Source organism: Pogoniulus pusillus, chromosome 8 (genome assembly GCF_015220805.1).
Source record: "Pogoniulus pusillus isolate bPogPus1 chromosome 8, bPogPus1.pri, whole genome shotgun sequence".
NCBI classification, from domain to species: Eukaryota; Metazoa; Chordata; class Aves; order Piciformes; family Lybiidae; genus Pogoniulus; species Pogoniulus pusillus.
Genome location: NC_087271.1, coordinates 2,972,641 through 2,987,214, shown reverse-complemented (window position 1 = coordinate 2,987,214; position 14,574 = coordinate 2,972,641). Strand labels below are relative to the sequence as shown.

General features: G+C 44.4%; 1 protein-coding gene across 19 annotated transcripts in view; it reads right to left on the bottom strand.

The window, feature by feature from the left end:
• Window positions 1–14,574, bottom strand: part of NFIA (nuclear factor I A) — a 422,658-nt gene that overhangs the window by 104,051 nt on the left and 304,033 nt on the right. For all 19 annotated transcript variants that reach the window (XM_064147011.1, XM_064147013.1, XM_064147002.1 and 16 more), the window contains one exon: window positions 142–216. In XM_064147011.1, coding sequence (XP_064003081.1) covers window positions 142–216 — 75 coding nt within the window. The remainder of the gene's footprint in view (window positions 1–141; window positions 217–14,574) is intronic.

Below are 14,574 nucleotides of genomic sequence, written 5' to 3'. Positions count from 1 at the left end.
TCTATGAACCAGGGAGAGGAGACTCTTCATTTTCAAGATGCTGTATCTGGTTTGGGGATGGGGCACAATAAAAATCAAAGTTAAAAAATAACAAACTAGGATTGCAGAAACCACATAAACCGGTCAGAAAATGACACTTACTTTGTGAGACTCTTACTAGCTCAGTCACACTGAAAACACCTGATGTGACAAAACTGTCCTGGAAGCCCAAATGTCCTGCAAAGCAAACAGAGAGAGAACTGCGATTAGCTTTGAGCAGTTAATGACGGCATTCTCAAATACTTTACTTTCGTTTAGACTTAAAATGTGACATCTAATTTCCCACTTAGCAATAATTATTGTTTATGTAGGTGGGTAACTAGTCATACAGCTATGTAGGCTGCTTTGTGGTTTCTCTCTAGAGGTTAGGAGAGCTAACATGACACATCAGCAGGGAGATTTTTTACATGTTAAAGCATCTCGACAGGAAATCTGAAACAAAAGGGAACTATTTTAATAAACGGTTACCTTGGGTGACCCCTAATGACTTCACAATTGAAATGAAAATACTGTACCTAGGAAACAGATAGGACAGCTAAGTTCCATAATCGTTTTAAACATTATTCTCTAAAGAAACATCTGATCAGGATTATCTACCCATTCATTCAAACAAAACAAGATTTAAAGATGTACTCTTCATTTTGCTAAGGTTACGCTGGGGAAATCTTAAAATAGCTTAAAATTAATTAATGCCTTTCCTACAAAAAAAAAAACCCAAACCAACACCAAAACCATCTCCAAAATATTACAGCATTTACAACTAACTTTCAAAAAGGAAAACAAAATCTCTGCATAAGAAAACTACAGACTTGGAGCTTTGGCCTGTCTTTAGCAACTAGGGCATCTGCTTCCACGCTCGCCTCCCTTGTGCAAGAAATGCCTCCCCACTTGGTATCAGAATGTTATTGCACTTTACATAACAGCATTTTCCTTCTCCTCTGAAAACATGCCTAGCACCAAATGTTCATTTAATTTTCACGGGTATGATCAATTACAAAAGAAGCAGCTTTTGGGCTGTAACCCAGCCGAAGTGCGTGGAGCAGGACACAGCAGTTCACGCGGGATGGGTCTGGGCTTCAATTAGAGGTCTGCAGCTCGTCAGCCAGACTGACCTCCTGCTTCTGAAATCAGGGTCAAAGGAGAAATCTCAGGATAAAGAGATTATGGAAAGAACTGTAAAGTCCTACTTGCTCCCAGGATAAGTGGCATACCTTTTTAGATTGTCCTACTTAGAGTCACTGATTCCAACACACGCACACATGTATTATTGAATGTTTTTGCAGGGGCACCATCTGCTCTGTCATTAATTGTCTGATTCAAAAAGATCTCCCTCCATTTGGGATATCCTGCTGCACCCCATGCTCACCCCAGCAATACCTACACACCTTCCCCTAATGACCACAGCAACAGGACTAACACAGGCTGGCTTTCTTCTCAGGTTATTCAAAAAACCCCCAACATTTGTGGGTGGCTGGGCCCAGGCCAACCTCACGACAAGGCCAACTCTAAGGTCCTGCATCTGAGTTGGAGCAATCCCAAGCACATATCCATGCTGAGCGGGGAATTGCTGAAAGCAGCCCTGAGGAAAAGGCCCTGGGGGTCTGGGCTGATGGAAAGCTGAACAGGAGCCTGCAGTGTGAGTGCAGCCCAGACACAACCCTGTGCTGGGCTGCAGCAAGAGCAGTGTGGGCAGCAGGGCAAGGGAGGGGATTCTGCCCCTTGGCTCTGCTCTCCTCACACCCCACCTGCACTCCTGTGTGCAGTTCTGGAGCCCCCAGCACAAGAATGACATGGAAGTGTTGGAGCCAGTCCAGAGGAGGGCCACAAAGATGCTCAGAGGGCTGCAGCAGCTCTGCTATGAGGACAGGCTACAAGAGTTGGGGCTCTGCAGCCTGGAGAAGAGAAGGCTTTGAGGAGACCTTAGAGTGGCCTTCCAGTATCTGAAGGGGCCTACAGGAAGGCTGGGGAGTGACTGTTGACAAGGTCTTGTAATGACAGGACAAGGAGGAATGGGTTTAAACTGGCAGAGGGGAGAGTCAAACTAGATGTTAGGAAAGGGTTCCTGAGAGCGAGGGTGGTGAGACACTGGCACAGGCTGCCCAGGGAGGTTGTGGAGCACAGAATCACCCAATGTATTGGGTGATTCTGTGCTCCACAACCTCCCTGGAGGTGTTGAAGGCCAGGTTGGATGAGGCATTGAGAAACCTGTTCTAGTGGGAGGTGTCCCTGCCATATTTTGTGACTCTATGATTTCTTCCCACAGGATGGGAAGTAGAAGCAATGTATCTTGAGTGAAGGGTTCCAGAGGGTGACGTGTCAGAGAACGTGCCAGGGACAAAGGTTTGGGAGAGATGTGGAGGAAGGTCAGCCACACATCTCCAGCCAAGATCTCAGCCAATTCTGCTCCTGCACAGTAGAACATCCCTGTTTCTGCGAGCATCCTACAGTGCCAGCTGAACGCAGTTGCTAAGCTAACAGACTCGAGACAAGTTTCTACATCAGGCATGTTTTTATACTTCAGCAATAATGATGAGTTTTCAAACTGTGTATATGTATATCTTTGGGCATCCTTGTGTATGTGTGTATACATATGTATTATGTACACAAACATATAAATATACACAAATCTGTCATGCTCCAGCTGTAGATAAATGTACTATAAAATATTGAAATCGATGCTGAAATTCAACACAAACAAATTCCTCAATCTGCAAACAAGGTTTTTATTTACATCAAGAGAATAAATTTTTCTCTACTTCAAATGAAACAACAAAAAAAAATGTTCTTACAAGCTTTTCATTTTTCCTTATTTTCAAGTTAGAAGTAGCTCTCAGATAACTGTAAACAGCTTTGCCTGCTCTGCTTTGCCTTTTAGCACAGCAAAGGTGATGACTACATCATTCTGCTTTGGAGAGATGGTTGCTGGCCATACACAACGTTTGTTCATTGACAATTTCCCAAGTATTTTTAATAGGAAGAGCTACTTTTCATATGCTGCAGCAGACCTGCCTATTGAATTAAATGATCTGTGAATTAAAAAGAATTCTCTTAGGTCTTCACTGAAACCACTCATGTGCCTAAAATTAAGCATATGCTTAAGTGCCTTGCTGGATCAAGGCCAAGAAGCTTACTACTCCGCAGAGCCCTTGGAAGAGAAGCCAGCCTATGCTATGTAACTTCTCATACTGTGCTCATCATGGCACTATCTGAGCAACTTCCAGAAGTGCATTCAGCAGTGCTAGGAACATCTGTCACGTGTCGGGTTTTTTCCACAGCGCACCATACTGACTCTGCTCTTGGTGTCCACCTCCACCTGCAGTTCTCAGGCAGGTTCCTATCACACGGAGGGCAATGGTGAAATTAAAATAGGGAAGTAAAAACCAAATCACATCTAGGGAAGGAGACTTTGCTGATTTTTAAGGGGAAGTCTAGAGCCCCTTTGTAATCATCCAATAAGACCACGACTGTTGCATGGGTAACCACGTCACCTTAAGCTAGCAAACACAGGTAAAAGCAGAAATCAAACTTCTGCAGGGTGGTTTTAAACACATTCTAGCTCTCAAGGTCCTGCAGGGTGTCAGAGAAGTTGACTACATTCATCCAACCCATATTTTGCTGGGTATGCTTGAAATGTCCAATTCCTGCTGCAGAAGCATTTCTTATGCATGCCCATATAACAGTAATCATTAAACAACAGCACGTCAATGGCAGTGATTAGATTTTCACCCTTCAGTACTGAAAATAAACATTTCACAAATGAAAGGTGAATTTCACAATGCCCCAATTTGTTATTTACTTATGAACATTAGGAAATCAGGGCCTGATCTCGCCAATCACCAGCAATATCTTGATACCCACAAAAGCAACGCCCTTGGCTTAAAGATGTATCTTGAGCTCATCTCGATGCGCGGCTGGGCTGCGAATTGGCAGCTCAGCAGAACCCCATGAAACTTTAAGGGTTTGCCTGGCTGGTTTAGATTGCAAAATCCAGCCCTAAGACTGTAGCTTCTGCTGAGCTATGGCCAGCAGCATGACAAGAAAATGAGAGAAACCAATCAGAGAAGCTGGACATGTGAAAAAGAGAAGGAGTGGGAATAGCAGGCCTGAAAAACACATGAAGCAAACCTTTCATGCCTATTATCAGGGGTCAAAAATGCAAAAATGTGTCAGCTTGGCTGTTCCCCTTAATTCTGAACGAGAGAAAAAAATAGGTAGAGTCAAGCAATTACATATGCAGATGTTAGAATTAACAAGCTCCTTTACTGAAAAGATGATTAAACATCTTGAAAGCTTGCAAGATTTACTTTTCATACAGCACTTTAGGGAAATACATGCACTGTGATGCTCCTGCTAAATATCCCAAAGATAGGACATGGAAATTGCTGTCTATGATCAGGTTATCTCCGCGGCTTTGTGTGACACTCACATTGCAGTAGTAAAGCAGGTGTTCAAAATGAGGATGAGAGAATTTTTACTCACTTGATAGAAAACTAACGGAGCTCATTCACTGAAATTCTGGGTATCAATTAAGACACCTGGTTGGCCGAGGCAGGCCCTGACTCAGCAAAGCAGTTAGAGCACATGTTGAATTTCAATCACATGCCTGACTAAAGCACATGCTGATTTGCCCTGCCAAATAAAGATGGGCTGAGAAAGTTAAGCAGGCATTAAAATACATTGTTGAACCACTCCTTCAGCCCTGGTCTAGGTGCAGCTAGGAGTTAGCTCGTTGCACAGGACCTCACTTCAGCCCATGAGGGTCACTGTCTTTCCCCCAAGGGGGAAAAAAACTCCAGGCTAATAAGGCCAAATTGAACAAAGCAGATCAAGATAGCAACTAATACGTATCATGCCATCGCCCACTGCCAGGTTTGGTATAGACTGTAAAGGCAATGCCACCCTACCATAACAAGCACCACATGAAAATCATCTTTCCATAACTTGACAACTGCTTTAATTGGGGAGAAAACTCATAATGTCATTGGCATATTCTTCCTTTAGATTCCAGCAAAGAAGCCAGAAGAAAAGGCCTGAATTGCTGGAGCCTCATTCTGATCTCAAAGAAGTCTTAAACAAGTCTTTCTACACTTTTCAAATAGAGTTTTACCTAATTTTCTCCTAATTTACACTGGCAGAGGAGAAATCAGGATTAGGACTTGTTGTCTAATGCTATTTGTTTTGAATTATTAAGCAAACATTCCTATTTCAATGAGCAAACGTGTACAAAGGCAACTAACCTTCGTCCTAAAATTGAATTTACAGGGCGAGTATTGTCTGCTTTCCCAATTAATGCTGCAAAAAGGAGTCTCAGATGCTGAGCTACCAATCAAGAGCTTCTGTTGTAGCTTGAGAAAATCATGACTGATGCAATTACTTTTATGTAGAAAGTCTACAGGTTAAAGTTCATCGGGTTATTGTTCCTTAATTGAATATCAGAAGATGTTTTCAAGGTGCTCAAGGTATTATTGTTGTTATTTAATTAGCAGGCTTCCTTGTGTAATCCAACAGAATTAGTTTTAGGGTAAAATAGGTAGATTGCACCATAAATATACAAGGTATTTTCCAAACAGAGAAACAGCTGGGTTCCTGAAATTCAAGCTTAAATAAAACCAGGGAGGAGTTACTCCTTTGAAGATAAAAGAAGTCCAAATCCAGTTATTTCTCTTCCACTACAGTCCAAGGAACAATCTATTAAGCTTTGGAGGACAGCTGTTTTTGGGGGAGACTGTGATTCCTTTTCAGAGTTTTGATCCTTGCTTTCTGATTGCAAGTACCTTCAGCTAGCACCAAAGCCATTTCTGAAGCCTTTTTCGTGTCCAGCATCTCACTATACATAGCCATCTTAAAACCTTAAAATAGTAATAATCAATTAGGGTCTCAAGCCTATTATCTTAACCAAATGCCTGATTAAGTGAAAAGCCCTCTCTGCTCAAAGTGCAACTCGATTCCTTTTGGGTTTATCCTCTATCTAGATAATCCTGTGTTTCACAAACAATGTGGAGCAATAATATTGATTGGAAAATTAATGTCTGTATCACACAGCACACGCAGGCCTTGAGAGAGGGGATGTTATCAGAGGGAATCCAGATCACTCCAAGGACTCCCAAAAGATTACCAATGTCATGCCTGCACTGCCTGAGCAGGATGGGAGCGACAGAGTTAGTCCTAATCCGCATTCCCAGGCAAAACCAGAAAGGACACATTGTGTGTGCTTCAGTCAAGACCTTCAGAACATTTACATTTACACTCTGCTTAAGTGGTAGGCGAGTTTATTAAGCCTGGGCTGACCCAGCTGTGGCAGCCCTATGACTGCATTCCCTCCCAGAAACCATCCCTCTGCCCAGAGACAGGGTCCTGCAGGCAGCCTGGCACAGCAAGTGTGTACCACGCACATGCAAGGGGAGGAAGGTGCACCTCACCTGTGGGAAGTGTACACCTCCAGGCCATGAGTGGGTGGCAAAGGGGAGCACCCTGGGCTGAGACCAGCCACTGCCCAAGCTTTTGTACCAGCTTGCCTTGCCTGGGGCAACAACAGTTAACTATCATCATGAGATACTTGGTCACTATCCACCCAGCCCTATCCAGTCAACTAGAACATGGTGCTAAGTGCCTCGTCTAGTCTTTTCTTGAACACCTCCAGGGGTGGTGACTTCATCACCTCCCTGGGCAGCCTATTCCAATGGCAAATCTCTCTGTGAAGAACTTCCTCCTAACACTGGAAGGTGTCCAGAGAAGGGTGACAAATCTGGTGAGAGGCCTGGAGCACAGCCCTGTGAGAAGAGGCTGAGGGAGCTGGGGGTGTGCAGCCTGCAGAAGAGGAGGCTCAGGGCAGAGATCATTGCTGTCTATAACTACCTGAAGGGAAGTTATAGCCAGGTGGTGGGGTTGGTCTCTTCTGCCAGGCAAGCAGCAACAGAACAAGGGGACAGAGTCTCAAGTTGTGCTGGAGGAGGTCTAGGCTGGATGTTAGGAGGAAGTTGTTGCCAGAGAGAGTGATTGGCATTGGAATGGGCTGCCCAGGGAGGTGGTGGAGTTGCTGTGCCTGGAGGTGTTCAAGCAAAGCCTGGCTGGGGCACTTAGTGCCATGGTCTGGTTGATTGGCTAGGGCTGGGTGCTAGGTTGGGCTGGATGAGCTTGAAGGTCTCTTCCAACCTGGTTTATTCTATGAATTCTATAAATAGTATCAAGCCTATCTAATACAAATGTGGAGATCAAAGAGACCATTTTATCCCAGCTGCAATACCCTGTCCAAGTGAACATCTCTCCCACTCAGATGGAAGACTGCTCAATGGAGCCATATATCACATATAGCTGTTTCAAAATCTCTATTTACCAGCAGATCCCAAATACCCATCCCCTAGAGCTGGCCCAGTGGCTTCATTTTAGCTGCTTTGTCCAAAACACATTCCTCAACATTTTTAAATGATAAGCTTTTAAGTGGTAAATTAGACCACAGTTTTTAATTTGTGGACTTCCTATGGAAGAGCTAAGCAAGATATTAACCATTAGAATTATAGAATCATAGAATGAATCAGGTTGGAAGAGACCTCAAAGACCATCCAGTCCAACCTAGCACCCAGCTAGGTCAATTAGACCATGGCACTAAGTGCCTCATCCAGTCTTTTCTTGAACACCTCCAGGGATGGTGCCTTCACCACCTCCCTGGGCAGCCCATTCCAATGCCAATCACTCTCTCTGCCAGCAACTTCCTCCTAACATCCAGCCTATACTTCTCCCAGCACAACTTGAGACTGTGTCCCCTCATTCTATTGCTGGTTGCCTGGGAGAAGAGGCCACCCCCCACCTGGCTACATTAAGGTGCTAGGGAAACCTCTCTTGCTCCCTGACAAATGCTCCCACTTCTATTTTGGCTTGTTATTTCCAGTTCAATTTGAATGCCAAGGCAATAGCTCACCCCGGACAAATGACACATGTTCTTTGGGAGGAACTGCTGGGCCACACGTCACACACGCCGCTCTTCTCTCCCGCTCGCCTACCTTCGGCTGAGGTTTTAAGAAGCACCAGAACTTTCTTTGTGGCCCATAGCAGGATGGATTAGACCGTCCAGGGCATGTCGTGTTAGTACAATAGAGGAACACTTTTAAGACTTTAAAGTCATGTAATACAATTCTAGGCTGGATCCTTCTTGTTAAAAAAAGTAGAATGGGAGTGATTGAAAGAGAAAAGGGCCAATATTTGACAACAGAAATCAGCATAACCTCCTAACAGCGGCAGTCATGGATGACTGCCCTTTGACCCGGGGAGATTATGTGGGATTTCAATGACAACAGCTGGAAGTGAGCATGTGAGAATAGAGAACACAGATCTGAGGCCTCCTACAAAAGACTGCACAATCCCTGCCCAGATCTGAGTGTTGATTTGAAATTGTTTCCTGGTCCTGGCTTAATAGAGTGTGATAATGAAAGTTTTGTTAACCCTTCACAATATGCAAAACCAGTGGTAAATGATTTGCCTTTTTGGGTTTTAGCTTTAAAAGTCTGTAGCTAGCAGACTGTAAAACTGTGGAGTGCTGCTGGGTTTCATGGGCAGCACTTCTGATACCAGCGCTCGAGTTCAGCTCCGCTCCCCTGCGGTTCAGATACTCTTGGTGGCCATCTAGGATCAATGTCCGAAGGCTCTGGGAGGTGGCTGGGAAAAAAGACTCTCATGCCTTCATGAGGGAATCCACCCAAACCTGCCATGACAGGCGTTCTGCAGGGGTGAATCAGACCAGAAACACAGATGGAACATCTCACTGCACGCTGCCTTTCATAGCCACATCATTAAAAAATCTCTAATAATTACAATGACTAATTATTATCTCAGTATACACAGGGACAATTGTTTGAAACTGGAGCAGAGTTGACTTAGGATGGACATCAGGAAGAAGCTCTTTACTATGAGGGTGGTGAAATACTGGAACGGGTTGCCCAGGGATGTGGTTGAGGCCCCATGCACAGAGACATGCAGTGTGAGACTCGATGTGGCCCTGGGCAGATTGATCTAGTTGGAGGTGTCCTTGCTCACTGGAGGACTGGACAAGAAGACCTTTGAGAGTCTCTTCCAACCCAATGCAATCTGCGAATGTGTCATATGGAGCTCCAGAGTCTGGGTTGTAAATTAGTAAATGTGGAGCAGAGCAAAATGTGACATCAGGCTGGCTGTGTCACCAGCAGCCTCATCCTGCATGGATTCACAGCAGCTTCAGCTCTTGGGAGATTCACCTCATTTTGCATTTAAGTGCAGAGATAGTGGAATTAATGGCAACTTATTACTGCTAATGACCCGATCATCGACTGGAATCAATCATGTCAGGTCCTGTCCAAGTGGAGAGCACGGGGATAGTTCCTCTCTTGAAGGTCTTCTTGAAACATTCAAAGCCCTTCAAGATCATGTTAAAGACCCTGTGCAATGGAAATCATCCCATGATCTAAGGTTTTTGGTACGGTAGTTCATTTCTGATCACTTCTGTACTTTTTGGTACTCATGTGGGTGAGAGATCAGTTAAACTGATGGTTGGACATGGTGATCTTAGAGGTCTTTTTCAGCCTTAATGATTCTGTGATTCTGTGAGATGCTATTTTTGATATAATGATAACAATTTAGACTCTCCCTCTGTATCATATACCAAATTTCATAAAGAAATTGCATTAATATCAATGGGGCCTATAGCTTGAAAAAAAAACCAACAGATGTCTTAAATTAGCATATTTCTGTTTAAAATCCTCAATCCAAAAAGCAAATATTAAAGAAAAGAAGCAAAAAAAAAAAAAACCCAAACAAACAAACAAAAAAAACCCAAACCCCAAACCAAATAATTACAAATGGTCATACTAATTTAGCAGCCTATAAAATAGTGTTCCCCCTCAAAAGCCTTGCAAAGTAAATGAGATGAAATCTAGCCCAGGATAATAATTCTGGAATATTTATGGCATCCAAGAATAAAATGAGTAATAAAGAGAAAAGCCTGCCTCCTTGAAAATAATAATATGAAGGAGTTATTTATCTTCATATTTTCATATCAACCCTGATTCCAAGAGCAATGAGAGCTGAGATCTCTGAGGTTTGCGGTGACATTGCCTGTTGGGCTTCGCAGCTGGAAGCTTGACTCAGTGTCCAAGTGAGCTCAGAGAAACCACCCGGGTTCCCTCAGCCTCCTGGGGATGCTGGCAGCATGTGCTGCTGCAGGGTGCTCCCCAGGCTGCCGGTGACAGGCACCCACCCGCCCACCCTTGCAGGCAAATGGAGGGGGAGACAGGAGAAGGCAGCTACTGCTGTCCTTGTTCATTTCCCCCTGCAAGGCCTTCTTAAAATGAAAGCCCCCAAAGTGATAAGCTAAGCATGGCATTAACCTCAGGACCCCTCAGAAAGCTGTAAAGCCTCCTAGAGAGAATCATGTAAGGACGATTTCTTTACAGCTGGCCATTTTTTGATGTCAGCATTGTGTTTCTGGCACGGCCTGAGAACATCACTTCCTGCTACTCATTTGTCTGAGGCTGATTGTACATGCTTCAACTGCCCTTGCTCCTCTTACTCCTCCTCCTCAAGCAGCAGCTGAAATCTTGCCTCATGAATTTTGTTTGCTTGCTTCTAGGAAGCTGCTGGCAGAAGTAAGGGCTCGTAGGAGCTGACTGTGGGGTTGGATGCTCTTGAGTGTAACATGTAGTCACGTTCAGGTTTTCACACTGATGGAGCACGCCTTGGTGCACGCAGAGTCTACTTGGGTTTACACTACTTCAGATTAGAATTTAGCTCCAGCACTAATGCCCCAAACCTCATCGTCGATGCGGTGTGAAGAACATCAGTGTGAAAATACACGTGAGGGTGTTTGAAAAGCGGCGTGGAGCACTTAGGCATTCAGACTAATGGCGGGCTGAAATAAGCACATTTGTTTCAAATCCTGTTTATAGTTCTGCAGCCCCTCCCTCCTTTAAATCTTCCTCTTAACCATAGTGATGTTTATTGAATACCTGTCATTTCTCCAGCAGCATGTGCCAACAGCGGCTCACCAGTGCCAGGCTGCATGAAAACCCTTCTGTCTCCTATTCTCCAAGGGGCTCCCTTAGATCAACTACTCACCATACCCAATACACTGAAACCCATAAATTTGCAGATACTGCAGTCAAAAATTCTTAACAGGAAAGTGCACCCATTTTGCCCAGTGTAGCATACTGAAATATCACATGGTGAGAAGCATTTCTCACCATGTGTAAACTGTCAATTTGATTTGAAATTAAAATTTTTGATTAACATGAGCATTTCTGAGCCTCCCGCTGGCAGCAGCCCTATTGCTGAAAAGTGACATGATTTGTGACACACATGCTGTACAGAAGCCCCATGCCAGCAATTGTTAAACCCATTTTCATTCTGCTTTAATACGGTATGACACTCAGGAAAATAATTTTAATATTTAGGAGAAAGAGGGTGAAGGCTTAAGGGCTGAAGCCCTTTATGGGTGTAAAGCAGGATTAGAGAAGCAGGAAAGAGAGTCACGGAGGTCTCCCCATCTCGCAAGTCATGTCTCTTTTCAGCAGTAAGGGACCATCTGCAGGAGGCTAAGAAAGGTCCGTGGTGAAGCACAAAGCCTTCTTTTAAATCCAGTTGATATTTCAAACACAGCATGAGGTGCCTTCCACCTATGAATGCCGAGATGCTCATGCACTTCAATAATTAAACCCTTTGGAGTTTCTGCTTTCCGCAGTTAGTTTTTCCTGGCTTTATCATTTCCCTGGAGGTATCAGTGGTCACTGGAGATGCTGACACTTCAGTGGTGACTGACACACGAAAGCGTCAACTTTTCTGACTATTAAAGACTTTTAAGCCCAGAAATCTACCTCTCTTCATGAGGGCAGTGGGAAGATTAAAGATTAAATTGGTTTAAAGAGCTACCAAGTAAACAGAGAAACAGGACACTTTTTGTGGGGACAGACTTTCAGGCTGTGATATATGCAGGCAGAAGACAAAAAAGTTCAGTGGGGATTTTTATAAACGCAAGCCTGTGTCACTGTTGCAAGCTGCTGACTCAACTGTGTCACCTGCACATTTCTCAGAGTGGATTTTTTGGGTTTAATGATTTTTTTCCAGTAACATCATGTTCTGAGGAAGTTTATCATGAAACGAGTATCATGAACAGTCATTCCGAGCAGCAGAACAGCTCTGATAAGTGTCGATGCACATCTGACTTTTCTTTGAGCTCCTAACACATTAAACACTCAGCTCTGCTGGACTCTCTGCTCCTAGTAAACACGGAGTGATTTCTAATTGCCACAACACAACAAGTTGAAAAAGACAATCCCAAACCAAATGGAGTATTTTAAAAATCATTTTAGCTGGTGAAATGAAATACCAGGATAGAACAGAACAGAATAGAACAGAGCAGAATAGAATAGAATAGAATAGAATCAACCAGGTTGGAAGACACCTCCAAACTCATCCAGCCCAACCTATCAAGCAGCCTTGTCCAATCAACTAGACCATGGCACTAAGTGCCTCATCCAGGCTGTTCTTCAACACTGCAGAGACAGCAACTTCATCACCTCCCTGGGCAGCCCATTCCAATGGCAATCACTCTCTCTGCCAACAACTTCCTCCTAACATCCAGCCTATACGATTCAGATGCCCTGGAAGAATTCAGTCCTGAACATAAAGCTGTGGGCTCATTTATGTTAATAACAGAGCTTGAGAATTCAATATGCATGAAAACCATGGTCCTCAATAGAGCTGTGATATGCAGTTATTAGAAGTGTGTATGGGTTCCTTCAAATAAGTTTAAGTAAGCATTGTGTGTAAATATCAACTTTTAATTAGTGTATCACCAAGAAATTTTACAACTAGACTTTAATTATTTTAGGCTCTATAAAACCCTCTCTCAGCTGGTGGTAACTACGTGCACCCTCCAAGGTTACCCTGCAGACACTCTCGGAGCTGAGCAGAGAGAACCTGAAACCCTGTGGACACACAATCAGGGGGCTATAAAAGTTGGTGCTGGGTTGGTTTGATTTTTTTTTTACATTTACAAGTTAGTTTATAGTTACAGGAATAATTCAGAATATGTGGCAGAATTCTCTAGAGAAGCCCAGTGTCCAGGAGAAGCTGGTGGGGCCAGGGTCAGGTGAGGTCAGGCAGCTTTCCCACTCTGCTTTGCTGGGTGATATGGACACAAACCCTGGCAACTTGATCAGCTGTTTCCTCTCATCCTCCCTTTCTGGCACTCCTCTCTCTTCACACCAAGGCACTTTTAAAAGACTGTGGCTGGGCACCACGATAATGGAGGCTACAGAAATGTCTGTTGGAGATTAGATAGTATAAATGCGGCACAAAAATAAGGATCCTGGGCATGGAAGCTAAGTCACAAGGATCAGTCAGCTCCACCTTTCTCCACAGACCTTCCTCTCCCTTCAGAATTGCTGCATTCACTGCCTCTGCTGACATCACCCATGAGCAAACTTCAATACACACTAGACCCCATGCAAACCATGTTACCTATTGCCCTCTCCATTGCAGTGCTTGGCATTTTCTCTCAGGAAGGATGTTACTTCCCTGTTCTTTCTACAGAAATATAATTTCTTGATTTAAATAAGTTTCTGTTCCAAGTAGGCTGACTTCTGCTAGGTTTACATGTTAGTTATCCTTGAGCTGCCTCACCTTGGGCAGCAGGGTACCAAGATAAAACCCTGGAATCAAACTTCGATATACTGGTGGCAGACAAGGCAGATGGGGGTGGGTCTGGAAGCACAATGATACTTGTCTGGGGATGTGTCAAGCTTTCACAAGAGCTTGAGCACAAGACTTGATGCTTATGGATGTAGATCAGGGCACTGTAGGCAAATGCCACATACTCCACAAGTCTGGGCTTGCCCAGAAAGCAGTGACACCCAGTGCAGCATCAGCCTTTCCACAGAGGCACTGCGTACTGACGTCTGCCAACTGAAGGGGTTGTCCGCATTGCCTGCTAGCAGGGAATGAAGAGCCTCCACCAAGCACAGAATCACTGGGTGGCAATCAAGGTCTGCAACAGCTTCCCCTGAGTTACACAGGACACCTCCAGAGAAGAACAAAAGAATGACTAACAAAGGCACTGATGAGTTTCCACAAGGAACATGTCAGCCCCTCATCTGCCTCTGACTGACTGACTCCACTGGGAGCATGAAGACACATGGGCAAAGTACTGCACTCCCCTAAAAGCAACATAACCTCCCCGCAGTGTGATCCAGGCTCCCCTGGCTCATAGCCCAGCCTCTGTCAGGTCTCAGCCTCCTCCATGTATTGAGGAGGAAGCCCCACAGACTTAGCGACTGACTTCCCAAGGACTGATGCACTTGGGGTTAGGCAGGCAACTGCACTTACTGACAGCAGTGGAGAGCCCACAGTGTAGTCGTGGACAATTCCCCCAGCCAAGTCCCAGACTAGCAGCTGAAGTCCAGTGGGAAGAGATTGCTGGATGTGGAGAGCAAGAGCAGACCTCTGCATGATGACTGAGAGTGTTTCATTCTAAGGTTGTGTTTTGTAGGGCAGGATGCCCTGTCTACATTCCTT